General features: G+C 34.2%; 2 protein-coding genes across 4 annotated transcripts; one reads left to right on the top strand and one right to left on the bottom strand.

Annotated features, from left to right (window-relative positions):
• Positions 1–647: 647 nt before the first annotated feature.
• Positions 648–25,383, top strand: LOC138939659 (uncharacterized). 2 transcript variants are annotated; one of them, XM_070307666.1, is made up of 11 exons: positions 648–751; positions 4,205–4,646; positions 14,357–14,665; positions 15,087–15,296; positions 16,496–16,804; positions 17,286–17,585; positions 18,380–18,688; positions 18,790–19,092; positions 24,323–24,476; positions 24,561–24,721; positions 24,816–25,383. In XM_070307666.1, the coding sequence occupies exons 2-11, from the start codon at positions 4,574–4,576 to the stop codon at positions 25,151–25,153; spliced, it is 2,466 nt and encodes an 821-aa protein (XP_070163767.1). In that variant the 5' UTR covers positions 648–751; positions 4,205–4,573; the 3' UTR covers positions 25,154–25,383. The 2 variants fall into 2 exon arrangements, with proteins under 2 accessions (XP_070163767.1, XP_070163766.1); XM_070307665.1 differs by having other exon boundaries at positions 648–1,261.
• On the bottom strand, positions 23,165–26,820 carry Vlet (COMM domain containing 10 protein valette). 2 transcript variants are annotated; one of them, XM_070307667.1, is made up of 5 exons: positions 26,446–26,820; positions 25,920–26,286; positions 25,596–25,801; positions 23,839–24,459; positions 23,165–23,425 (listed from the first exon to the last, which is right to left on the bottom strand). In XM_070307667.1, exons 1-4 carry the CDS (start codon positions 26,472–26,474, stop codon positions 24,444–24,446), a joined length of 618 nt encoding a protein of 205 aa, XP_070163768.1. In that variant the 5' UTR covers positions 26,475–26,820; the 3' UTR covers positions 23,165–23,425; positions 23,839–24,443. The 2 variants fall into 2 exon arrangements, with proteins under 2 accessions (XP_070163768.1, XP_070163769.1); XM_070307668.1 differs by having other exon boundaries at positions 26,384–26,472.
• Between the last annotated feature and the right edge of the window lie 243 nt (positions 26,821–27,063).

The following is a 27,063-nucleotide window of genomic DNA, read 5'->3' as shown; positions in this document are numbered from 1 at the left end:
CAAGCGCTGCTTTCTTTCTCTCTCTCTCTCTCATATATTTTTTATATTTATACTAATTATTTATATAATAAATTTTCTCTTCGTCTATTCCCTTCTCGAATATTTTATTCTATATTTTTAAAAAACATGCAATAGAGTATTCATCTATTTATTTTTGTATTTATCGCTAGACATTATGCTATCTTATCTTTATTGGTTGCCTGACACCTTTTTTGAAAAACATTGCTCCATGAAACATCTTTTTATCGCCAATAACGCATTAAAGCTATACATTAAAGCTATCCCGAAGACCTACTAGCGTCTCATAAAAATCGTTTAACGGGTTAAAGAGAGAAGGAGAGAGAGAGAGAGAAAGGAGCGCGGTGCGGGCTGCGACAGCAATTCCAGCGCGCGGCTTCGCTTAGGAATTCCTCGCCGGGCGGATACACCTTATCGCGGCTCGTCTTTCGCGAGGAGCTATCCCCTTCGGCGCATTTTATCCGTCATGGGGGCCATTAGGTGGGAGGTGGAGTCACGGGTGACGAGTCTCAGTAGGGCCCCCGTCGGCACAGGTAGGTAGACAGGTAGGGGCCCCCCTTCGGGCTCGCACGAGCTATGCGCGTACCCCCGGTAACATTGGACCCCCACTTGTGAACGGCGATGACCATCATCGAGACCGTGGCGTCTCGCCGCCTACAGTTGCAGTCGGCGCACCATTCCACGAGCACGCGACATTCCGCGCGCGGCGGATACCCCGCGAGAACCTAATCCGGTACTCTCGGCATAAAACTGATAAATCAGAAAAAAAAATATAACCAAATTTCGGATAGAAATTGGAAAAAAGAAGATCGAGACTCGTGATCCACAACCTTCTGCCTATATAATCGTAATATATAAATACTTCCGATGATAGATATTGCGTAAATACGTGTATTCGACAGTGAGAAATTTGACAACTTCTGACGGGATCGGCGGAAGCAACGCGTTCCTTTTCCTCTAAGATTTAATGAATCTTGGAGTCGTGCTTCGCGCTTTATATATAGATGCCTGTACTTATTAATGAATAATTTCAATACTCGAAGATCAAACGGGATTAAAGGATCAATATTTGCATTGCCTGAAATCCGCGTTTTGTTATATGAATTGCGAAAAATTCAGTGCTACGATTCCCGGTGGTGTTTCGCAAATATCTCAATATTCCTCACTTAATAAAGAGAATATTATATTATAATTGATCGAAAGAGAAAAGGAGTGATATCTCTTCCAGAACAAGAGAAATACAGTGAGTAATGATGAAAATATTAGAAATACAGTGTTGTACTCGGATATTGTCGATTTTTAATTGAATAAAGATTGTGTTGGGGTGATTCATTAAATAATGATTTTGAAATAAAGTAAAAAAATAATGTTGAGAAAAAAATTGAGGAATGCGAAGAAATTTTATTGGATTTTTATAGCCGGTACTAAACAGCAAGAATGTTTCCAGAGAAAAGTAATGGAATCGTAAATTGTTAAGATAATTAATTACTTTATGAGCTTAAAACGAAGTATAAAGAATGTATTTTAAGAGATATCTAAGAAAAAGTATTTTGCGTATGTAATAATTTTGTAGATAATGTTTTGGGGAATAAGAGCAAGTCTTTAAAAATCTTAATAGTATTTAAAAAAGATGTCAAAACAATTAATCAATTAATAATCTTGATAAGAAGTAGTTCTTATGATTAGCTTTTGACATGTAAATGCGCCGTGACTATCGCGTATATAATACGTATGTTGGAAATAAAAAAAAAAAAACACCTAGATAATGTTTCGAAGATGTTGATTATGATAATGAATTAATGACGCTACACTGAGGAGTAACAATGTCATAAATATTATTGCTAACATACGTGGATCGCAAAATTACGCGCTTGCGGTGCGTAAAAGATATTGTCGTGTTAAAAGTGGAATGAGAGAAAAGCACACGGACGGAAGAAGTTTAATGTACGATATTTGCGCGTGCGATAATGGTGACAGCCGGTGACAGTATTACGTTAATAGAGATGCGTGAGCGATCGAGATGTATGCGCGTGACACAAACGATTGTCAGTAGGATGAATCAGAAAGTGCGTATATCCCGTCAGAAATCTATTGCCCTCGCAAAGAAAGAAAATGTTAATACTTATTAAATACATATGTCTTTATCATTTATTTTTTTTATTTTCTTATACAAAAACACAGATTATATAATAACGGAGATATGTTAATTTATTGCCTTCTCTGTTCATTTTATCTTTTAATTATTGATTTTAAAATATATATTGACAAAAAAATAGTCAATATATATTTGTAGATAATTGTTTATTCTCTATAATGTATTATTCAATGCTTATGATGTATAATATTTTACTTGTGTTAAATTTAGCTCTGTGTCAATTTAATCTATTTAAAAAATTTCAATATAATTTATGTTTGTGTGTGTGAATATTATCAATCAAATTATTTCAAAGATTTGGATGATATATGTATATATATATATATATATATTTTTTTTTGCATTACAATCGTTCGAGATATTTACGCAGAGAAATCGAGAATCATTAATCGAATCTTCGATATTAAATATATCGGTTCTGTTCTTAAGAAATTTCACGATACTTATGCAAGCTAATATATTCTGCTCTCGTTTGTGAAATATTTATAATCTGATGAATCAACCTAGTCAATTGGCGTTTCGCATTTAGCCATGGAAAGTTCAAGGAAATGCATTTAAATACGGATTTCCTTAAAGCTGGTATTATATGTTAGACGATTACTTATTTATAATCGCTTTGCACTCCATTATATGCTAATTAGAAACCGCAACATGACAATTAACCATGTTATTTTATATGCTGGTAAAATCGTCAATGTTAGAAACAGAATTACTCCCGATCGTCATAAAAATTTTATTCGAAAGATATCGAATACACAGTGGACATCGAGCTTATTTTCCGTCAACAAAGACTGCAACATATTAAATTAAAAAATCTAAAATACTAATGAATAGATGGTATAATTACAAGCAATGCCAAATTATGATATAATAACAAAACAATTGAAATTATAAATCGCAAAAAAATGATTAAGTCTATATTTTTTTATACTAATTTTATCTTTTGATTTGCTTTTAATTATTTTATATTATTTAATTACGAAGTATATATATATATAACAATCTCAGTTTTTTTTTGCATAATAAATAAAATTCAGTAAATTGAATTACAATCAAACTTTTACTATAAAAAAAGTTTGCACACTAGCTAAACATTATGATACAATATCATTGGCTCCTTTGTTAAATAAAATGTTACAAATATTATTCTATAAAATACTACAGATAAAGTGTTATTAGGAAAAACAAAAAGTAATAAAATTCTTTTTACAACGCGTTAGTTGGAAAGTTAAATAGTGTTTTTCTCAACAGTCTCTCTGCTGTAAAATAAAATCATATCTAAAGAAGCGATAAAATAAATAGGTTTAGGGCAATTAATCTCGCTTTACACGCAAAAGATTAGAAGCACTCATTGTGCAGCACTACTCCTCTTTCCATCGATCGCTCCATAAATCACCGCCTTCGCGCGAGTCCATTTCAACGGAACAATTTTCAAGCTCTATTGCAGAATAATTCATACACATAGAAAAGTTTATATGCATAGATATCGTATAAATGGATTGAGCAAAATCCAACACATGTCTCAACTATGCGAGAAATAGGAAAGCGAAATGAAAGTAATAATCTTGCTTTTCTTTTTTCGACGAAACGCACAAAAGTATTTTTCATTTATTCTACTTATGTATATAAACTATGCAATAATCTCTATTTTTTTTTTTTTTTAATTTTGACATTAGATTTTATTAATTTTAGATTTTATTATTATTATAAAATGTTTCATTATTATAGTTTATACTTATTTTTTATATGCCTATTTTTTAAGTGTTGTTTCAGAACTTTAAAAATTATTATAGCATATTTAGCATCGAATATTAAAAAATCATAAGAGATGGCTCATTCGAACTTCTTCCTAAAACAAAATCAACTTTATAATTGTCAAAGAATCTATGAGAAAAATTAAAATTGAATATTTTTTTAGTGATTAAATTTAGTAATGTCGGGCTAATAATATTTTTATAATATAAACACAAGCATGTTTATAAACATTGTTAGCACGACATAATAATATTCTCCATTATCCGTTTGATATAGCGAATCGTCTGATAAGAGGTCTCGATACCGATTTCATCCCGCAAGATCGGGTATTTTATTTCCAAGAACGAGAATATTGCGTCGATCAATCGGTCAACGAAATCACGGGCATCCAACACCTGACCAGGTAGTCAGGTAGCGACCAGAAATCGAAGTCAGTGCGGAGAACCCGCGTATTTCTAGCGTGGCACAAAGAGGGGGACGCCCTTACATGCGTCATCGCACTATCGCGGGTGCAAGTTGCACGTGAGCATCGCACGTGAACGTCAGTACAACACGTGCGCTACAACGTTTGGCATCGCACTGTGACAGCCGACGCCTCCGTCTCATCGCACACGTGCAGCGATAAATGCACCGTCGTTGCCGCGGATGATGTCCCACGCGATCTCCAACATGATCACCCATTGGATCGTCTTGTTGGCTCTCGGCGCCGTCTGCCACGGTGAGTACAATCCGTCGTTTATTAATCGTTTTAATTAATCATTGGAATTCCTTAAATTATATACTTAACTAATGTAAGTCTATAAAAAATGATAGATATCCGAGTTATTTGTTAAAAAATTGTGTGAAAATTATTTTTAATAATAAAATGATATCTAAAACGGCAAAAATATTGGGGATCATAACAAGTGCGTTTTAAGAAAAACACTTACTGCCTTTGCAAACAAGCTTGTTAGCATTGGGTTTCATGTCGTTTTTTTTTTTTTTTATTTTCATCTGTTAGTAAAAAACGGAACAAGCTTTTCGTTCAACCTAATATATCTTATTAATTTCTACTTTATACCAATTTTTAACAATGTAGAAAAAGAAATATTATGTTTTTTGTTTTTTTACAATTTATTATAATTATTGTTACGTTTTCTTGAGAAAATTACAAGCTGAACAAAACTCTTTAATTAATGTTTATTAAAGGAATATAAATTGAATTCCTTTCTACATATAAAAACTCTCTATCTCTCTCTTCTAAAATTTTAAATGTAATCTTGACAACGCTTGTTATCATCCGTAAATTACGACCGGTCATTTGCATCTTAATTGGCGTTCTCGATATAGTTTGTGATACTCGATCGAAGCGCAGCGCTTAAAATAGAGGGCTAGATATGATAGGATGATCAGGCGCGCACGCGATACATATTTCTAAACGTAACTATAAAAGTATAAATCGATAATACGACTACTCGTCGTCACACGAACCGCTTGGACACGCGGTCATATGTAATGACAGAAATTTGACATGTCGTCAATTGATCGTGTCGATGAAAATTACTTATGTAATCGAGCGATTACAGGGATTTGCGATGGAGATTAATATATTACGTAACGCAGGATGCATCGTTCTTTATTCGAGTGTGGAGGAGTTCTTGAAAAAATCTTTTTTTCTTTTCCTTCGAATGACACATGTATTAGAGTATTTATTAAGTTGGTTCCATGCATAATCTTTAAGATTATTAAATTTGTTTAAATTAATCGTATATTTCCCGTTTTCTCGAATATACTTTTATGTACGAAATTTCGAAAAATTATTCACATTTATAGTTTGAATTTTTGAAAAACTGGAGATTTAGAATTAATTAGGATTCCATCCGCTTATTGCGGCATTCTAATTTTAATTTTATGTATTTCCTAACGCATAAACTTTGAATGAAATCGCTATTAAAGAAGAGAAAGTTTATCTAGAGTTGTATTTTTAAAATGAAGAAAGAGAGAGATATATTGTATATTTATTTCTAAGAATTTAATTAGTAATGATTTTTAATATTTTACAACTTTATGTCGTACAATTATCGTATTTAGTAATATCTTAACATTTCTTCTTTGAGTTTAATTTAGTCAGTAGTATCTGCAATAAAAGATAAAACACACATGGCTTCCAAAAAACTTGATATATTGATTGTTTCTGTAATATTTAAACAAAAAGAAAACGGTTTTATTGCAGTACGTAAGATTTTTTTCCAGTTTCTCAAGAATGTAACCTTCTTATAGGATTATATAATTTCAATGTCCGCGTAGGATCACCTTGAACAATACTTTTATGCTGTTCGCTTCTAATCAGTTGCTATTTAAAACTGTTAAGAAATATTAATAAACGATGTTAATGAACATTGTAAGCAAATGTGTAAGAACGTCAGCCATGTAATTTGCCGTATGTTTTCTTATTCTTTATCTTTTTTTTTTTTTTTTTTTTTTTTTCAAAATTGTATACTCTCGGAATATATGATAGTATCACGATATTATTAATCATTACACATCTAACGAAGCAATATCCTTTCGCAAATCATATTTTTTACGACACGTAACAATTTTATTTTTGAAATTATACAGAGTGGGCCAAAAGTCTGTATATTTCCTCAAAAGAAACCTTTGAATAATTAGAATATGCGTCTTGTTAAATCAAAATATAACATACGTAATATCATTTGACGGTATTCCTATATTCGGAAAATATCATGGAAATTAAAACGACGTGAGGGAGGAAAAAACAAGATTGATTAATCACAAATTTTATTTTACGCTTCACATTCTCTATCCCCTCAGTTTATTTATTTTTTTTTTTTTCATAGATTAAATATTTTAAAATGTGTTGAAAATTCTATATCGAAAATTCTGCGTTAGTAGAGAAAGTATTTGGATTCAACATTGTTTTCTTAGCTAGTTAAAGTCTACTTCTGTGTGTTTCATTGTCAGTGAATCTCCACACCTTGGCAGTGAAACCAGCCCGTGGCGATTCTCTTGCACGCGCGATCTGTGTTTCAGGATCTCTTTTCTCCTTTTATGTGTGTTCTTTTATGTGCCGCGCACAACGATTGTATTTCATTAACAAGTTCTGCACGCAATTCGGGAGACGCACGTGCGACACGCAGCGATGATGTGCCAGTAGCCGCGCAGCTGCAAATTTAAAGGGCAATTTAAAAGGAATGCGCTCTGAATAAAAAAAATTATTTTGTTTTAATGAAGAGAGATTACACGAAATGTATGTATATTATCTCTTTGAATAATTTATACCCATTACTTATACATTGCAACATTGTAATTTTGTGTTATTATTTGCAATATAAAAATACGTATTTAAACACAAATATTTATCAATTAAGATACCTTCGAGAATAATCTTTTTAAATAAGATATAAGAAAAAGTATTTTTGAATGAAGAAAGAAAAAATAGTAGAGTGCAAAAAAGAGCAAATTTCCAAGCTAGTTAAACTCGAGCTGATCGTCCTCACGCGATATGTTTGTAAATTATTCCGTCCGAATGGGCCTTAGCCCGATGCCAACAACGGATTCACTTTCGTCCCGCGCGTCGCCGGAATAAGAAATCAATGGCAGTGTGTGATTTTCGCCCGACGTTACAACGACGACGAAGCGAAATTATGCCGAGATCTCTCACGCGGTCGGAATCAGAGCGAAACGCAACGCGTTGCGTACACCGTTTTCAACGGTGGCTATCCATCGCGCGCAATTTCTTTGTCGGCGATAGTTTATTTGCATAAGCCAGCTGTTACCAGAGTAAGATACAAAAATCGAATAATTTAATATGATATAAGATAATATCAAAATTGATCGCAATATACAAATTATATTTTACCTTATTACCGATAATCGATGACAATCTATTAGACAAATATGTACGTAATCTTTTCGAATAATAAAAGAATAAAATTCTGAGTGGAGATGTCTGTGTAACTAATCGTAAGATATATAAACTCGCATTGAAAATATATCTTGATAAAAGATTCTACATACAGATATAAATAATAATGCTGAATAATAGCTAACTTATGTTTTGATATAGATATAATAATCAAAAAATATGCAAATATGTGTGTATGTGTATCATATGTGTTGTGCTTCACACGGAGTATCACGGATATCCAGGACGATCTTCATAGGCCGGACGGTGCATCACGCCATACATGCCGTAAAATGCATCCCGCCACCGGGGGCGGTGAGGAATTCGTACGAATTCCGGCTCTCTTCTCTGCCCTCAGGCAGCAGACATCCCTCTTCCCAGCCCATACCAACGCGCGTGTTTGCATTCCAGTGTGATGTTTCACTAAATGCACGCATTGCACCGGGTTTAATCACCCTCCCGGAGGGAGAACCAGTTCTTTCGGGGCCGGCAACGCGCCGCATCGAGACAACGCTACGTGCTTTACGAGGAGGCATGGAAAAAAAAAGAAAGGAACGACAAGAGTCCCCCGGAGCAGCGCCGAAACTCGAGAAGAATAGGCTACAATTATTATTCCACACTGGGTTCACCGGGATCGCCACTGTTCCTCCCCGTCTCTTCCAGAGATGCCAGCATGCATAATAAAAACTGCACAACAATTATCGAAACGCGTGCAATCTCAGAGACATATCGAAAAGTATACCATACATAATAATAGCTGCATTCCTACGCAGAGGAAAAAAAGTTGTTAACTTGACTAAATGCGTTCAACCGATTATCATTTTTTTAATTGAAATATTTAAGTACTTAATACGTCATATTAGATTTAAAGTATCGTATTTAATATAAATATTTAAATATTTCAATTAAAGAAATATTCATAATCAATTAAAATAATCAAAAAATTAAACAACCTTTTTTTCTCAATGTACTGTCATAATTAAATATGGATATTAGTTTGACGTGTCTACAATAGGGAAATTTAAGCTTGTCAAAATTATATACACGTGTAAAAGAAACGAATTAATTTGACATTGAATAAAGATAAAAAGAAAAATTGAGCACGTAAGATCATTAGTAGAATTTTTTTGAAAGCGAAAACATAGCGGAAACTACAAAGAGTGAATATCTTGTCAAGCAGAATAGCGACTACCAGTAGCGATTCGTACATACGCGATGTTTTTGCGGAAAAGATTAGATGTTGCGGGTATAATGAGGTAAATCACAGTTTACGCGGCTCGCAATCTGCCCTCGACTATCCAACGACCAGATATGAGAAGACTTGAGCAATGCGTAACCTGAATGCTCATCGGGAACGCGTGTAGTAAGTACTTATTGTTAGTCGAATGTCACGCGTCAGTAGATCGAACTTCATTCAGCCGCGTCTTACTATCAATGTTGGGAATCAACTGTGTAATTTATATAAAATACAGTGACACATAAATTATCTGTTTTTGCGTAAGGCTTTACTCTGTTCAAAATACAAACTCACAAATTTTATATTAAATAAATAGCATCTTGATTTCGTTAATATAATATAATATCTCATATATATATATATATATATATATATATATATATATATATATGTATTATTTTATACATATTATTTCCTCTCTCTCTCTCTTTTATTTCTTCCGCGTCTAATTTTTCATATTAAATTTGAAATGTCATAATAAGAAAATAACTTGATATGCTTGATCCTGCCCATTGATTGCAATTATATTGGTAAGAAAGTCCTTTTCCCTCTTTCAGAATGATGTAAAAACTGTCTTTTCTTCAAGATAATTAGGTAATCATAGAGAAAAAGGTAAGGGATGGACGTATTAAAGAAAAAAACAGGGGGGAATTGTAGACCGGTATTTCATAACGATATTCTCGAAAAAAAAAAAAATTTACTTCACGCGATTAACATAAAATAGCAGCCGAGTCCTGTGGACGAAGGATGCACATTCCTGTATATCCTTGACACGATCCGCTCGGCTCTCGCGTCAGACGTGCGTCTCACCGTTTACGGAATTCTCAGGTCTCAAGGCGTCGACGTCGTCACTGCCGTGTAAATATAAGAAACGGACGTGCACAAATACCTCGATGCGAAATCAGCGGTGCGTGAAAAGAAAGATAGAGAGGGAGAACGGAAAGAGAAGAAAGAGACAAATCGGGATTAATTATTTTCCGTTAATAACTATCAGTTAATTACTATTGGAATAAACGCCGAGGTTGTGCAAAGATATACAAACAAAAATTAGTATTATAAAATATTGACAATAAAATTATACGTAAATGGTAATAATATTGCGTATGTAATATATCAATGGAAAGTAAAAAAATTAAATCAAGCATTATGTAAATGATGCGCGCTAAAAAGAGAGGAAGAATCGAGATTTATTATTTCAAACTCTGCGCGCATCCAAATAAAAAAATAATAAATATTATCTAGATGTTCGATAAAAATTAATAATGAAAATAAAAATGAATGTTATAAGTATTATAAAGAGAAGAGGAGAGAGGAGAGAGGAAATAATAGAAAAGTTTGCTTTAAAGAATTCTGCAAAATCGCTATCGATCATGAAAAGATTTACGAGCGATGTTCGTGATTTAAATATGCGCGATAGCAAACGGAGGAATCGCGGATATAACTCGTAAAAATAATCTCGCAAACGGAAGCGAATATGACGGCGATGGATCTTTAAGTCTGACTAGTAACGGTGCGATCGATTAATATTCGCGGCGGGTTGATCCGTCGACAGGAAACCGGAGAGCTGCAACCGCATTTCCGCGGTTCATTACAGAGACGAGAAACTGAATTGGAAAACAATCTTGAACTTAGATAATTATTTTAACTAACAAGACGCAAATAGAAATGAAGAATTATCTTGCCTTTATCTTACGGGATGCTGATAAATTTAATAAAAATGGAGTTATTGATAATATATTGTGTTTTGCCAAAAATAAATATAATCATCAATATTTTTGTAGAAAGTATTTTCAATACAGGACAAGAAAAGATAAAAGATATCTTAGATGTATGTATTACTCGTTATTATTCCATATATATATATATATAATCAGTTCAATAAAAGTTTTAGAATGGCCAATTAAAACCTGTTCGAGTCAAAACAAGAGTCATGACGTCAAAGAATTTTTTACATCTCGCAGAGAAAACAGCTGACTTATGACTCGATTATTTGAAGAATTCGAATAATTTCCCAAAGACTCTTGGGTCTGGACCGCCAACGCTGTGCGAATCTTGCAAGAAGTTTGACGAATAGAAGTTCGTTTCCTCGAAGCATTTCGTTCGTAACGATGCCAGTTGAAGGTCTCGTCGGGAAGGCACGATTATCTTGTAACAAAAACATGATGTAATACGCTTGCAATAACGAGACACATAAGGAAAAAAGCTAATATTTCATAAAATAATCGCTTAGAATTTCATTCTATAAGTCTCGCAACATCTTTAATTTAATTTCAGTTTTATCCATAATAATTATTATTATAATTATCACGGCAATAATTTTAATTTAATCAATAGATTTTTAATGATAATTTTAGTCATCACGGTTGGTTATCGAATATCTAGCTGTCCAAAACAGCAGTATGTTATCAATAAATGCATTTTTATTTTTAATGAATCTATTGTTATAATATATTTAAAATTGGCTTGTATTTTATCTCGATTTTTATCTAATAAAAGCGTGACAATTACACTTAACTTGATGCTACTGCGCATCTTTCGTAATTAATTAATAATTTCTATTATTACTGCCGGTTAAACTCTCACGTCAAACAATACCAGAAGATAACTCACGCATAGATAACTATACGCACATTTCTGACTCATACCAACTGACGATTTGTATTTGCTTTAACGATCTTTCGTGCGGCATGAATATTTGAATTGGTAATTTCGAGAAGAATACATTCGCAAGAAAATTAACGTCGCAAAAATCGAAAGTTAAATTTTCAAAATTTTCCTGTTTAATGTAAACAAAAAAATACTATTATCTTTAATATAACTATGCTTTAATTAAAATTTCGTGATTCCATCAGTACACACGTTACACTTTCGAAATAAATAATTCATTTCTATCGTCTATTTTTATGCTTTTAAATAATGTTAGGTCCGATATTTCTATCAATCAATTTTACCATGTCTGCAATTATTAGTTTTAATTTTGTAATATATTCATTAATTAATACTTTTTATTAAAATTATATTTACACTATGACTAAGTTATACGTCGCAAGAAATGAAAAAACAAATTAATTAAAAACAAAGATAAAATCGAGCTGATCTTAAGACAGATCCTAATCGCTCTCTAATCGCAGATTAATGATCATCGCTTGCGTTTTTAATTAGAAAAGCGATGTTCTTTATAATGTCTTGAGATTCTCTTTTCATTTTGCTAGACCGATCGAGATTCTACACCTGGCAAATATGTTTCTTAATTCATCCTTTTTTTGAAAACTTAAAATTCCATTGTCTCGTTACTTAGCCCGCTAGTCTTGCCTTTTCCCGAGAGATCTATCCCGAACCTGTTCCAATCGGCCGAAGCCTTAGAATATCAAACTTAAAAAAAATCATGACCAACTATTGTTCGATATGTTAAGCCTACTCTTTCTGCTGAGATACTTATGTGTTTCTCAAAGAAAGTGTAAGAAAGTTAACGGTAATTCAGTGAAACGTACACGCTTCCTCTGCCCAAAAATTCCTGGTTGGCTCCCCGCAAGTTAATCGTGTTTTATAAGCAAACGGGAAAGTCAGCGAAGAGTAGTGAAACTAATACCGAATTTGCGAAATGTATCTCTGGTAAAAAATGAGAAATATATTGTATTTTATTGTACGCTTAGTAAGCGTAAATATAATACGAAATACTCACTCTAAAAATACAAGAAGATCAAATGAAGAAAAATTAAATCACATTTGTATAACAAATTATTCTACAACTTCTTCCGTCGTATCGCGTCTATCATCATTCGAAATTGTCATAATAATTCTTTTAAGATACGATATTTTTCGTACAATGCTAATATTTCTCTAACTTGTCCGCAAACTTCCCGCGTGCGAACTGATCCCTTTTAAGAAGCGATGTCTTACAAAAAATTATAGTTATTACGAAATCGGTGCAACGCCCGATTGCGACAAAGGAATGCATGTGAGAATTCCGACATTCGATCGGCTCTAATAGGGTCGATCGGCACGTAGCGCCATAAAATCGCCGATCAGTGTGTCAATGTAAAGTGGAAACGACCTTCCAGTGTCAGCGACCAACTCCGCTCGTCTTGAGGACGGCGTCGGCTTAAACGCTAGCTGGCAAACGTAACGCGACAATACCAAGGACCAACTTCGGGCATATAATTGTGCACGTACTACATACCCGTCATGTAGAAAGCGTGCGATGATGGATCGCAGGGGCGCTCTTCCTTCGACGATCATCGATGAACAAATGTAATAGGGCGTTATTAGAAGCTAATTCATTTCAAGGAACTTAAATTTTTAGCGAAAGATTTAATTTAAAAATCGAGACCATCCCCTGTTCCCTAAAAATCGCTATTTTTTTCTGATTTTTAAGATTATAAAAAATGTGATTGAAAAAAATATAAATACTTATCAAGCAATAAGATTAATAATTATTGCATTATCAACAAAATTATGAAGTTTATTTGCTTTACTATAAATTTACAAGATTGCAAGATTTAACTCTATATATTATTAAAAATTGGCAAAATTACGTAACTGTTTATATTATCATTAATTTACAAGATTATGAATTTATTTCTTTATTATATTTTCCCTTAAATTAGATGACGTATTCTGCTCATTTCAGCGCTATGCGTTAATTCCATGTTATTTTACCTATTTAATATATATATCTAGCGTAAAGTTTTATCGGTCTCGCAAATAATCGCGATATGCATGGAAATAAAACTGTTTTCAGAGATACGAACAATTCTTGCTGCAAGTCGATCTATCGATCCGACCCTGATTCTATCTGCATGTGGTGACAGACGCGCGACGCGCAAGGCGATTGTCTACGTGACTTTCGTAGCTTCCTGCCCGACGTGTCCCACATATCCGTTCTTCTTCGTGCTAGGCATCTTCGCGTCTTCACGACGTCGGTTTTCCGATCACGCTTTCGATTTTTCGCGCAAGACTTGGTCCAGAACAGTCTTTTCTCTATTAACGCATTTATTCCGTCAATGATTTTAATACTTCACCTAACTTGAGGCGTCTATGTTACGTCAAGGTTTAGAGAAGAAAATTTCGTGAAATGTTGAGATCAACTTTTTTTTTTAATTTCCATTTTCTCTCTCTCTCTCTCTCTCTCTCTCTCATATAACTATATTATTTTTATAAATAGAAACTAGATGCTATCAGTTCTTATCATTCGTATTTCATCGCGAATAAAAATATTAGAAGCGAAAAATAATCGTTTATGAACTTCATACGTAATTTAAAATAATTTTTTTCGTTTGACATTTAGGTCTTCCCATAGCCGACGAGCCTGCTGATACGAGCACGATTGGAACTATCGGAAATGTCTCAGAAATAATTATTGTTCCCGAAGCGGAAGGTCACTCTATGGATGATATAATGCCGGGAACAAAGCCGCAATTGAGTGCCGTGATCTTCGTCGACATCCCGGAACACACGGAAACGGAACTGGGCTCGTCCGTGCTGTTGGCATGCCGAACCGCTAATCCTGTAGCCGAGTGCCAGTGGTCCTGGCAGCCATTGCCGCCGGTACACCTGCCACTTCCGGATGTCAGTGAAAGCCCGTCAGTTTCTACGAGTAAGCGCGACATCCGCACATTCGTTCCTTCCGCGATTAACTCCTGAGGAATATTCATATATCTGACTTGCAGACATTTTCGAAGAATCAAGAATAATAAACTCGTATAAACGATTTAACTTCAAGACGATTGATTACATTTTATAGTAAACCAATTGCAAAAAATTTATCTCCTTAATTTAATGAATTTTTTAAAGTTAGAATAATTAAAGATTTTTTTTTTAATCCGATTAATCGCGCTTTCAAAATTCTTCCATGTTCTTTTAATTAGCTTTCTCTAATTTATGCAACTCTTATTTTACGGTTATTTTATTTCTTTGTACTCTGTGTATATATAGAACTTAATTCTGTAATCACGCGCTAAATATTCATCGAAGAGCCGTTCTCTCGAATGTAATCTCGATAATTTCAATGAATTCAGCCACGACGATCACGGCGAACACGTCGACCCATCCGTTGCCGGTACGACAATTTCCGGCTTTCGGGAACAATAGCAACGATTGCTCCGTGAGATTCTCCAGTACCAAATACGAGCAGACAGGATACTGGACTTGTGCGGCGAGAATCTCCACGAGCGATCCTTTCACCAGCACCGAACCTACCAAGCTCAGCATCGTCAACGCCAATCACGGTAAAATACTCGAATTTCTTGATTCGATTTCACAAATTTCACTCTTTAATATTTCCCGGATTATCATATCTTGATAATCCGGGAAATATATATACCTTTAAGCTACCTTTAATCCAAAATTCAATTATCTTTAATCTATTTTACTTTTTTTTCGTAAATAGCGAAAAAATTTCTAATAATTTTAATAGATATTTATAAAAAAAAAAAAAAAAAAAAAAAAAACGCATGCATGTAATGCAATAATACATTAAGAAAAATAAATCATTTATAAACGATTATGTTTAATTTTCTCAATGTTGCAACTATAAAATTTTCTTGTATATCTTTATTCGCTTCATATTGATAAATCGATGATTAATTAAGCCTCAGATTAAAAGTTTTCAGACGACAAATTATTTGGGAATTTGATAAAAATGTCAATCCTCCTGTCATTTATTTTTTCATAATTATTCTATGTATATTATATTTTTTGATATTCTAGGAGGAAAAACTATGTTTAAGACATAATATAGTCCCGTTCTCCTCGATTAGAATTTTAATCGCGCGAGCATAGCGAATAAGCGCGATGTATTTGCGCAGTTGCTTTCGGACGACCTCGAATTCTTGGTGACAGAATACACTTGACATCGCTATTTGTCTTCATCAATTGTGCCAACTGTGATAATATATTTTCCGCATCAAGTACTCTTCTACAGAAAATATCGTCGTCGCATTTATCATATATACAGACTACACTTCAATATTTATTTAAGAATTTTAACGGCAAATTGTCAGTAATATTTGATATTTTTCGAATATCTCGAAATTTTACGTTCAAGCAAATTCACACTCAATTAATGATTCCGGGTGAATCATCGAGAATGAAAGAGAGACAGGTCGGGGAAAGGCTTTCATATACGAATTTTATTTACTTTGATAATCATCTCGGATGAGTCGTGCAATGTGAAACATATAAACAGATTTTCCTCCGGAAAAAAATCAATTTTAAATAAATTAGAAGAAATCTAGAGATGAAAATAAGACCGCATGCACAAGTCAGTTTAAAAGAATTAAGGGAGATAATTATCTAGAATGTAATATTAAGATTCTTAATTCTTTTCGCGAAATCTTCTCCATCGACTTTCGAATCCCACGCGAGAACGCGTCGCATTGCGTAAGGGACATGGACAAGTGCAACTGGTGCATTCGTACGTTTTTAGGTATCCTCGTCACGTTCGCGAAGCACGAGAATGTCATCGAGGTACCGGCGGGATCCTCGGCGCAAATAATGTGCCAGACCAAGTCTCCGATACGCGAATGCCAATGGTCCTGGCGGCAGCTGAATCAATCGCAGCCCTGGAACCTCGACGTGAAATCATTCCCGGCCTTTGGTAATGATAGCACGGAATGCAGCATCAAGTTCAAAAACGTCCTGCCGGAGCAGGAGGGCTACTGGACCTGCGGTGCGCGAATCGATCCGAATTCCTCATTCACCCAGGCGACTCCCGTTCGATTTCTCATATCGGAAGGTATCGCTCTGATTAATTACGCTATCATTTTTTCATGTTTTAACGTGTGTTTTTACATTGACGTAATTTTTATTTTGCGCGTGCAAAAAAATTATATAACAAATAATTACAGGCAAAATATAATCCGAGAAATTATAATAATAATAATATATTATCTATCTCATGCATCTTTTGGAGTTGGGGCTTTAGAATTTTATTCTGATAACATAAATAAAAAAGGCATTTTTAATAATGGAAAATGATCAGTTTTGATAACTCGGTATTTCTCAAATTAATTGATAATAATCTTGATTGCATCATGAGACATTTATTTTATCAATTCTGCGACGATTCTGCAATAATTATTAGAGTTTTGAAAAATAGTTTCGACGTTACGTGTACTTTGTGTCGTAACAAGACCGATTGATCCTGTACTAGGAGACCCGTTTCTCGATGAAAAAAAACAAAAACCGTCAAGAGAGCTTTCGTTTCCCTTTTATAGTCGAGTTCGTGCAGTTGTCGCGCGGCGTACAGGTTGCAGCCGGCGAGTCGGTCTTTCTACGATGCCTGGCGAACAAGCCGGTGGTACAATGCGAGTGGTCGTGGAGGGCGTCGAACTCGAGCAAGGAACCCCTGCTGATCAAGAAGTTCAGTCCAAACAAGGATGCCGATCATGACTGTTCCGTGCGATTCAAGAACATACTGTACGAGGAGGAAGGACTATGGACTTGTGGGGTCCGTTTGACGCCAGACGGGATCCTGCATACGGCGCCCGCGGCCACTGTCAGCCTCTTGCCTACCGGTACGGCAACGATCATTTTAATTAAAAAATAAATACACCCGAAACCCTGCAATCGCGCGTCGTTATCGAGCGTCCGATCCGATCGCTATAATTATGGACGATAGAATACTAGTTGTATAATTATGTTAACGTTCTCGCAATTACGGATCGATTGACGTCTTCGCGTGAGATGATGTAAAAATTGATTGCCTGCATAAAGAAAAATATTAATACGACCCGTGTAACTCTATCAGATGTCGATATAAAAAATTCCAAGTAGTAATATACAGTAATATCTATTTTAAACTTTTGTCTCTCTACGTAATTGCACGTTAAAATGCAGAAATTATGCATCAAATTCAATTGCAGTTGCACGAAGGAAAAAGCAATCGAGAGTACGATTAGACTCATCGATTTCGTCGAAATTCAAAGTAAACTTATATACTTTCCCTTTATACATTTCACCTTTCTCTCGCATTTCGCGCTTAATTTATGTAGCACTTTATACGCAGCGCGAAACGTAATGTAATTGCTAATTACGTTGGATCCGATTTAATCTTCTGATATTTTTAGAATAACGCGTCGATGTTAATCAAAAATGTAAAGTCTTCAAGAGTTATCAAATGTTAAAATAAAACAATTAATCAATTAAGAAAAATATTTCCTCGAAACAATACTTTTATCATTTTACAAATTTCTCGAGAGTTGGGAAAGTTGCGTTTTTTACACGTTCGCGATATAAAAGAATCCATCACGTTATCAATCCGAATGCAAACGCGCCCCTCGTGCAATTTTCTTATCATGACCAATTCCAGCTAAGGTGAGCTTCGTTGATGTGCCGACGGATACGGCGGTGTCTATAGGCACAGAAACCGTACTCAAGTGCATCACCAGCAGTCGTGTGGAGAAATGCACGTGGACCTGGAAGCCGTTGAACGGCATTGATTCCGAGAACGTCATTGTCGACGAATTCCCCAGCAACGGCGATCTCGGTCGAGATTGCTCGCTTCATCTTCCGCAGGTGCACACGGAGAAACAAGGTAACTGGGCTTGCCAAGTGTCCATCGCATCGCTCAACACCGTCCTAACGTCGCCATTCGCCAAACTCACGGTCTTTGAGCAAGGTAAAGTACTTGGCGAAAATTCGCATATAATCTACCTTTTCTTCTCAATTCGATATCTTAATTAATTCTAATATCGTTAATTCACTGATATCTCCTCCCAGACGAAGTGAAGTTCTCAGAGCTGTCGCAGGACATTCAGATCTCTTCCGGTGGTAGCGTCTTGTTACGCTGCGTGACATCCTCGACGGTGGATCAGTGCCGTTGGTCGCTCACCCCGGTCAACTCCAACACCACCGTAGTGGTGAAGCAATTTCCGGCAGCCGGCAACGAGGCGCGAGATTGTAGTGTCCGTTTGAGCCATGCGCTTGCCGAACAGGAGGGACTTTGGACTTGCGGTGCCAGGATACACGGCCGGCAAAACTATACAGACGCGCCGCCCGCGAAGCTGAGCCTCCTCGAACCAGGTATCATCGAGTCCTAAAGACGGCCGCTTCTTCACCGCCGCGGTCAAGGGTGGATGCACCCTTGCATTAATCGATCGTCGCGCGATCCCGACGCGCTCGGCTTGGGCTCGGTAAATCGCGTACTCGTTCATCACGATTGAGTACCGTAAATTAAAAAGGATCTTCAATGTACTGAAAATTGGGAAAGCGTAGAAAATTTGAAAGTGCTATGCCAGAAATAAAATTGTATTCGGTACTCGTCTGCTTTTCTGTTTTAGATCGCTGATATTTATTCGTGTCTTAGAAGTGTCACTTGCTGACGTTTTCTTTTTCGACTCTGCATTGTTCAATTCTTTTCTGCGATCTGATCAATAATTAGATCCATTTTAATTTATAGCATTCAATTGTTGTAATAAATATTCTCGCATATCGCGCGTCGTGTCAGTGTGTGAAGATTATAATACTCTCGAAGCATCATCGAAAAAGCTATATATATATTAGATTTTAATTTAGTTAGAATTTTTTAATTTTAACAGCACGTTTAATTCGTGATTAAAAAACGAATAATCAATGATACACTGGGTGAGTAAAGTTCATCAATTGTTTCATTAGAGAAGATTCTGTCGTTGAACATATCGAGCATAAAATACATTGCACGGACTATAATAAATTTTTGCTTCGCGTGAGATGCATCTCGCGTGCGATAGCAATACTTAAGGACCTTGTGTATACGAGCCGTCACGTGTACAAGGATCTCTTATATGCGATGATTCACGTGTAGAAGGACTTTGTTCCTTCGCATCGGTCAGGCGTCTGTTTCATGAGATTCAAATTGACAGCCAACAAATAATGAGAACAATCATGATGCATAGTAATTCAACAACATATTGATATTGGAATCACACATCGGACATTTTTCTCTTACCGATTCTTCATTTTCAAGCCGCCACGCTTACGATCATCTTTTATGTCAAATATTTAATCATCATTTTGTGGGTCGAGTTTCATGAAATGCGCCGAAATACTTTCGCCCATAGCCTGGCTAGAGTCGCTTCTGCATTCGATCGATTAAAACAATATACAATAAGTGTTACTGTATAAATCGTAGGACACACATGTATTATATATATTTTAGGATCCGTGGCCTGTGCATTATCGCGACGACTGTCGCAACCAACCGCGATCGCGAGTGCACCAAGACGAGCTGCACGTGAGCTTTGCACGCGTCGCTGCGTGTGCGTGTACATAAGTGTAGGCCATGGATCCTGACGCACGTCTTTGCAATCTGCGGTAGACGAAGCTTCACGGCATCGATTGAACAGTTTTACACGCTGTAGGGGATTAATAGTCGGAAATTCTTGATGCCAAATCGTTATTAAACGAAATTAGTAAGTTATTGCCATCAATATATATTTTCTGTTCCCAAGAATCTCGATCTCGCTATTTATTCGCAGAAAAATACATATATCATATATAAATAATTGTTATATTCGATATTACTAATAGATGGCATAAAATTTTGTAAGAACGGAGTTCTCTGAAGGATTTAATTTTACTGAATAAATTGCTTTTGCAATTTTTTCCTTTATTCTTTTTATGTAAGAGCAGCGCATGTAATATCTCCCGCTAATAAGGAAGATCAATATCAATGTATGCAAAATTGTTTCACGATATTGATTACTCTGCTCTCATTACGACACATGGTTATCCACCTGTCCAATCGAAAGACAAACTGTGCATAACTCATCATCCCACATCTCTATGTATGGTATATTCCGAGTAATGAGGATCCGCGCTTGATATCGACGGAAAAGGCGGGAAGCAATCGGTCAAGATTCGCAGCGAAAGTGAAAGTATATACCGATCGATCGCGGATCCTCGCGAATACCCCGAAGACTTTCATGGATGGGAGGTGATGGATCTGCATGCCGATGAAGCTTCATGCCACTAGATTAGCGGTGGAAGCGCGAGTGTTTGTGAGCGAAGCTGTTGGACTGCCTGTCGGCAGCCCACGTGTGTACTAGAGAAATAATTGCGATTTTATTATATTCGTACGGGAATGATCTTATAGCATCTTTCATTGGGAAAAATTCGCAGCACTGAGTGCTTGAAACGTATGTAATATCAATGACCATATTCTGAATGCTGCACATTTTATTGGGAGTGCAAACTACTTGTCAGTGCGCATTGAGAGTATTTTGCATTCCCAATGAAATGTGCAGCATTCAGAACACGCTCATTAATATTACCAATGATATACGCTTCAAACAGTCAGTACGGTTCTTCCCAATGGAAGACGCTATTTCACTGCATGATTATCACATTTCATTGATTAAATTGTGTCACATAATTTAACGCGCGGCGCTCATTGCGATAGCCGAATCTTTTAAGATGTCTAAGATAATAAACTTTCGTGTTCTGTTTCAATATCAAACAGTATTATATATATATATATTATTAAGATATAATACGATAATAAAATGCTCAGAGTAAGCGCAAAAATTCAGAACTATCAGTTTTAATACACAACATGTACACATGTATAATAGACTTTTTATATATGTATTATCAAATATTTTCTACAAACTTAACAAAATTATATTTAAATTACTCAATTACGCACATTTCTTAAATAGATACACTAAATTTCCATTGAGCAGAACACGAGAGTAAGTGTTTTTTTTTTTGTTTTTTTTTAAGAAAGTGTAATCCAGGTACATTTTCATGTCACTTACATGTAAAGATATTCGAATATATGTTTATGTCATCTCATTCTTTGCTTTACCACAATACGTAATATCCATTTTTAACTTAATTACATTGTCATACATTTACTATTTAGCATTAAATCGTCCTAGCTTATCATTCAGTCTAGGCGCATTCGTTTCTCACTCGCGATTCTCCGATAAATCGCGAGATTTATCGGTTTGTCATGCGCCGCGTGATAAACCACGACATTAACAATCTTGTCAGCTTTTCTTGTATCTCCACTAATTAAGGAGGCTTCACACGAGTCGCGATTTATTGTGATTTTCTCCTTAGTAATCCATACATCCACGTCATTATTATGCAATGCATATCGCTGCATTAACTTTCTCATTCCTTATTATGTATATTACTACGTGCTAAGTACATTTTATCTGAAAAATTATGCAAATATTGATCCACATTTTCGTATAAGATTAGAGCTTCTTTTCGTCTTACAGCACAATTTCTTTACTCTATAATTAAGAATAATAGCGACACATATAATATAGAAAAATGAAAAATTTATTTAATATTAATATAAAAAAAAAAGATTGAAATATAATCTTTTAGCTATTAAGAGATAAGTTCAATGTTAAAGAATTATCGGATTTTTTTATTTTACTTTTTCGTTGTCGATTGATACATTGAATTGCATTTTTCATTTACCATTAGCAATGCCATTCATCCCTCCTATTTATATTCTCGACGAAACTGCGCATAAATAATTTTGCATTTAGATAATAGATTAATAATTGTTTATTGTGTATGTTTGGATTATCCTACTTTATTCTAATTATTGTAGATAGTTTAGTAAAATTACAAATGCTAAATTACAAAATTACAAATCTTTTTTTATAATGTATGTATTTTAGGTAAAAGCGAGGAAAAATACGCCAAGGAATTGTCCAAATGAGTGTTAAATGACGATGTTATCTAACAAAGTTGCTCAAAGGCACATTTAATGTTGCAAACTGCGTCTCTCGTCATACACATATCATGTTATTTATTGTAGAAAAATCATCTCCCCCTTAAGTTAACATCGCATTTTTGTCCATTATTGCTTAATTCATAGCCAATCTTGACTTATGTCTGTTATATATACTCAATTATTACTTATGACTACTTTAATGCTGAGTAAACAATTTTTAATGTTAAGGTTTTCAGCGTCCAGAAAATTCATGTCCACAACGAGTAACGCTCGTTCAGCTCATTGGTCAATAATGCAAAAACGTTATCGTGTATCACTCCATCATTCGTATATTTTGAGAATAATTTAATTTTTTTAACATTTAACTATCTAAATTTCTTCTTCTTTTTGAATAAATTTAATTTAGAGTCCATAATCAAATTTTAAAACATTTTATTACTAATTTTAATGCAATATTATAAAAACGTTCGAGTATCATATCTTATATCAGTACCGTCTTCTCTGAAGAAAAAGATGACATATATATATATATATAGACCAACCTAGAACGACGATTTACTTGCAGAGTGTATGAATCTTCATGTGCCATTAAGTATCGTTAAGTCGCGCTAAATATTCGCGCATTCTCGAGCGAGTTTTTAAGTCTCTGAGTTGCTGTAAACTTTTTTTTTGTTTTATCTATAAAAAAAATAAATAAAGAAATAAATGATAGTGTGAAAATGTTATAATTATCTTCTCACTTCCATCATCTCGATGTTACTAATTGCATTAGAGCTGAAAAGCTCTCCTTATCTGAGTCGTAAATTGTAACAATTAATCAATGAATTTCCGGAAAAATATTATAAACTATTATAATTTTCAAGGAAACTATAGAATTTTATGAAAAAATTCATATAATTATTATATTTCATAAAATTATTATTAATAATAAATGATATTTTAATGCATAAATTACTATCCTCATAATAATTTTACATTTTAATATAAAAATCGTTACTTAAAATTAATGTTGTTTTATTTTTATTTCATAAGTTTACGTTTTTTATTTCATAGTATACTTATAATGTATATGTTTATTTATATATATTTACCTTTTTTTGATATCTGAGTACATCTGACAAATTTGGCGCTTATAATATTTCTTCTGAAATTCCAATTTCATTAATGTACACAAGATGAGCACGCTCTATGTAATGCCGTTTAAGCACTTGTTAAACCACGAAAATCATCGACGCACAAACGAATGGTGAATGGTGATCGTCGAATAATCTATACCGAAGATGTAGCGGCTTTTGGTGAGTGGGACGAACAGTTCAAAAAAAGCTTCTCTGATGGCCTCAAGAAATATTTACATTAAAATCTAATATATAGCTATAATGTGTATAAGAACTAATGTAAAGAAATTGTAATCGTATAAGTGTCTTATATTTACACACTTTCCCTCATTAAATCATTATTAGCGATCAAAATCCGTAGAAATAATATTTTATCGAAAGCGTGGATTCTCTAATAAATTCTTGAGGCTATAAGGATTAAAATAAAGGGTTTAATTCACGAGATATCAATCACTTTTAGAACCTGTCACTATCGCGGTTTGGGCCACGCCTCATCAGATGGTTACTCTTGCATGTAGGATCGGAGCCGTGTCATCGGAGGCCAAATGCCACTGGATCCACGTTCCAAATGTTCACATACATCAGAACTCTAGCAAGCTTGCAAAGAAAACGAGGTAATATATATCTTATTGTATATATTATTCTTCTATCATATATATCCATCTAATATATCTCTTCATATTTTTATAATAATGCAGTCATAACATGCAAATGGATTATACCACGGGTATATGCAAGCTAATCTTCAAACCGGATCATTCCGATCTAGGAAAGTGGACTTGCAGATTTACTCTAACGAATGAAAACACCGACGTCGAGATAGGAAGTGCGACACTTGTTCTGCTCAACACCTTAACAGGTTTGCTAACATTTTAATAAAAGACACACATTCTTCTTCTATTTTTATATCTTTCTCATAATACGAAGGATAAAATTATTCATGTGTCTTATAGATGAGAAGCTAGGATGGATCGTGGGTGCTCTAACGGCCACGATTTTATTCCTGATGATAATAGTCGTAGTGCTAGTGGTGTGTAAGGCGCGAATTTTCGTCCGCAAAACATCCAAAATTCTGGAAACCTTACCTTCCAACGAAAGCAAACAAAGCGCGAGATATCGTGACGAAAATTATACCGAAGATCAGGAAAAAATAAATCTTCAACTCGCCGAGGACAGTAGCCGTACATCGAGCATCAAAAGCGTCTTACCTAATAGAAGTCCGCGCGTACAGAATCGCACGGAGAAAATTCACGCAATGCCGTCCAAAGTATTTGAAAATGTTGGAATGTAACACGTGATTATTTTTTTCGATGTAAAAAAATTTTCCAAATGGGTTAACTTAAGATTATATTTTTTTATTTCAGAAGTTAAAACTGTATTACTGTAGATAAAAAGAGATATATATTTTTTATTATAATAGAAGTATATAAAAAAATAGAAAAAAGATTTTCTTTCATGTGTAAAATAGCGAGAGATTAGAAAAGTAAAATAGTATTTTTTGTCCATATAAAAATTACGAACAAACATCTGTTTTATATACATATATATATATATATATAAATTTTTTAATTGTTTGATAAATCTGTATAGATATAATTTTATAATTATAGCATATAAGAAAATAAATACATAAATACATATAAATAAATCTGTATATAAATTATGTAAAAATTGCAAAATATATTTTTATATGATAAATCATTATTCGCTTATAATAAACATTTATAATTTACATTTTTGTTTCTAGAGCATCTAGCTGAGTTTGAATTTTCTCTAAATTATAATAGAGGTCTGTCAACTGTTTCTTGTCAAATTCCACTGTTAATGTAGATGTCTTATCGCCAGTTAGACCAAGTTGAAGTAAACTTACAGTTCGTGCATCTTTGGAAATTGCAGAGGACGATGACTGAACATTTAGACACCAATTGATATCTTTTACCTTGTCAAATAATATAAAAATATAATCAAGTCCTTTTCTTAATTCGCTTAATAATGATCAATCTAGATTAATTGCCATTAATTAAAGTTCCCTGCTATCTATGTTCATATTCAAATACCTGGGTAGGAAATATAGATTTTTGTCTAAGATTTTCCACAATGCCTTTGCCATAAATCATCCATGCATTTGTAAAGATTGATATTTTCTCTTCATCTATTTTAAAATTGTCCTTCATGACCGTTTCCATGAGAGACGGTTTGATAACATTACATGCAGCTTGCGTGTAAATTGATGTAATAGTGTCTAACAGGAGAATTAATTCATCTTTCGTTAGATCTAAAGAAACCAGCAATTTTTCTTCCTCCTCCTCATTGAATATCTTTGTATCAATGCTAGATTGCAGGCTCTGGCATATATGGTTGACAAGAAGACGGAATTTGCTATTATTATCCAGCCGAGCTACTATCATTAAACCTTGCTCTAATCTATAATAAATGATACAAGTGAAAATTGTATTTGCGTTTTTCTATTAAATGATAAATTACGACTATCCTAAGATAACAACAAAATACAATCACATACGTAATTATTTATAGATTTCTGCATGTTGATAATAGAGATGAAATGCTAGTATGTATACATACTTGGAAGTTACATTGATCCAAGCAGCCATTATAATTGGATAAATAAATCCTATTATTTCTCTTTCATAATATCTTAATTTTCATCATAACTCTATCTCTCACGCTCGTAAAAGAATCTTGGGAACTAGTACTGCACTGTGCATGTTATAACAATCATGAATGAAACCTCTGACATTTCTCGTTTACTAAAAATGCTCCATGTTCTCGCTCTCTCTTTTACCACGAATCATGCGTGAACTAGATGTTCGTATCTTATTATGGATACACAAAAAAATAACTAACATATGTGTCGAAGGCTATAAAAAATGATATGATTTATTTCGCAATAAAGAAATAAAGAAATTAAAGTTAGAATAGGATGATAATACAATGATGTCAAATTTTCACACATATATATTATGTAATGTATGATGAGATCATCCTTTGTGTTCCGAAACTCGATGAAAAATGTTAAAATCTTTTTGTCCACAGATTATGTGTATATCTGTCCAATTAAAACTAAATAAATTTTGATATTTACATAAATATTTTTTTACATATTATATTATATAGAAACTGCTTGTTTAAAATTCTACACATGCACACGTGCAAATCTTTATATACATATACATATACATT

Source organism: Polyergus mexicanus, unplaced genomic scaffold, assembly GCF_030449975.1.
Source record: "Polyergus mexicanus isolate NDT 795.1 unplaced genomic scaffold, iyPolMexi1.0 SCAF_15, whole genome shotgun sequence".
In the NCBI taxonomy this organism is placed as follows: Eukaryota; Metazoa; Arthropoda; class Insecta; order Hymenoptera; family Formicidae; genus Polyergus; species Polyergus mexicanus.
This window is presented reverse-complemented; position numbering and strand designations above follow the sequence as displayed.

Excerpts from the sequence above, each read along its gene's own strand:
- Vlet (XM_070307667.1), bottom strand. The coding sequence starts at position 26,474 with ATGGCTGCTTGGATCAATGTAACTTCCAA. Across the intron at positions 26,287-26,445 it reads TGGATCAATGTAACTTCCAA|ATTAGAGCAAGGTTTAATGA; the intron begins GTATGTATACAT and ends CATTTATTATAG. Across the intron at positions 25,802-25,919 it reads AATCTATATTTCCTACCCAG|GTAAAAGATATCAATTGGTG; the intron begins GTATTTGAATAT and ends TTATTTGACAAG.
- LOC138939659 (XM_070307666.1), top strand. The coding sequence starts at position 4,574 with ATGATGTCCCACGCGATCTCCAACATGATCACCCATTGGATCGTCTTG. Across the intron at positions 17,586-18,379 it reads TGTCAGCCTCTTGCCTACCG|CTAAGGTGAGCTTCGTTGAT; the intron begins GTACGGCAACGA and ends GACCAATTCCAG. Across the intron at positions 24,722-24,815 it reads TCTGCTCAACACCTTAACAG|ATGAGAAGCTAGGATGGATC; the intron begins GTTTGCTAACAT and ends TGTGTCTTATAG.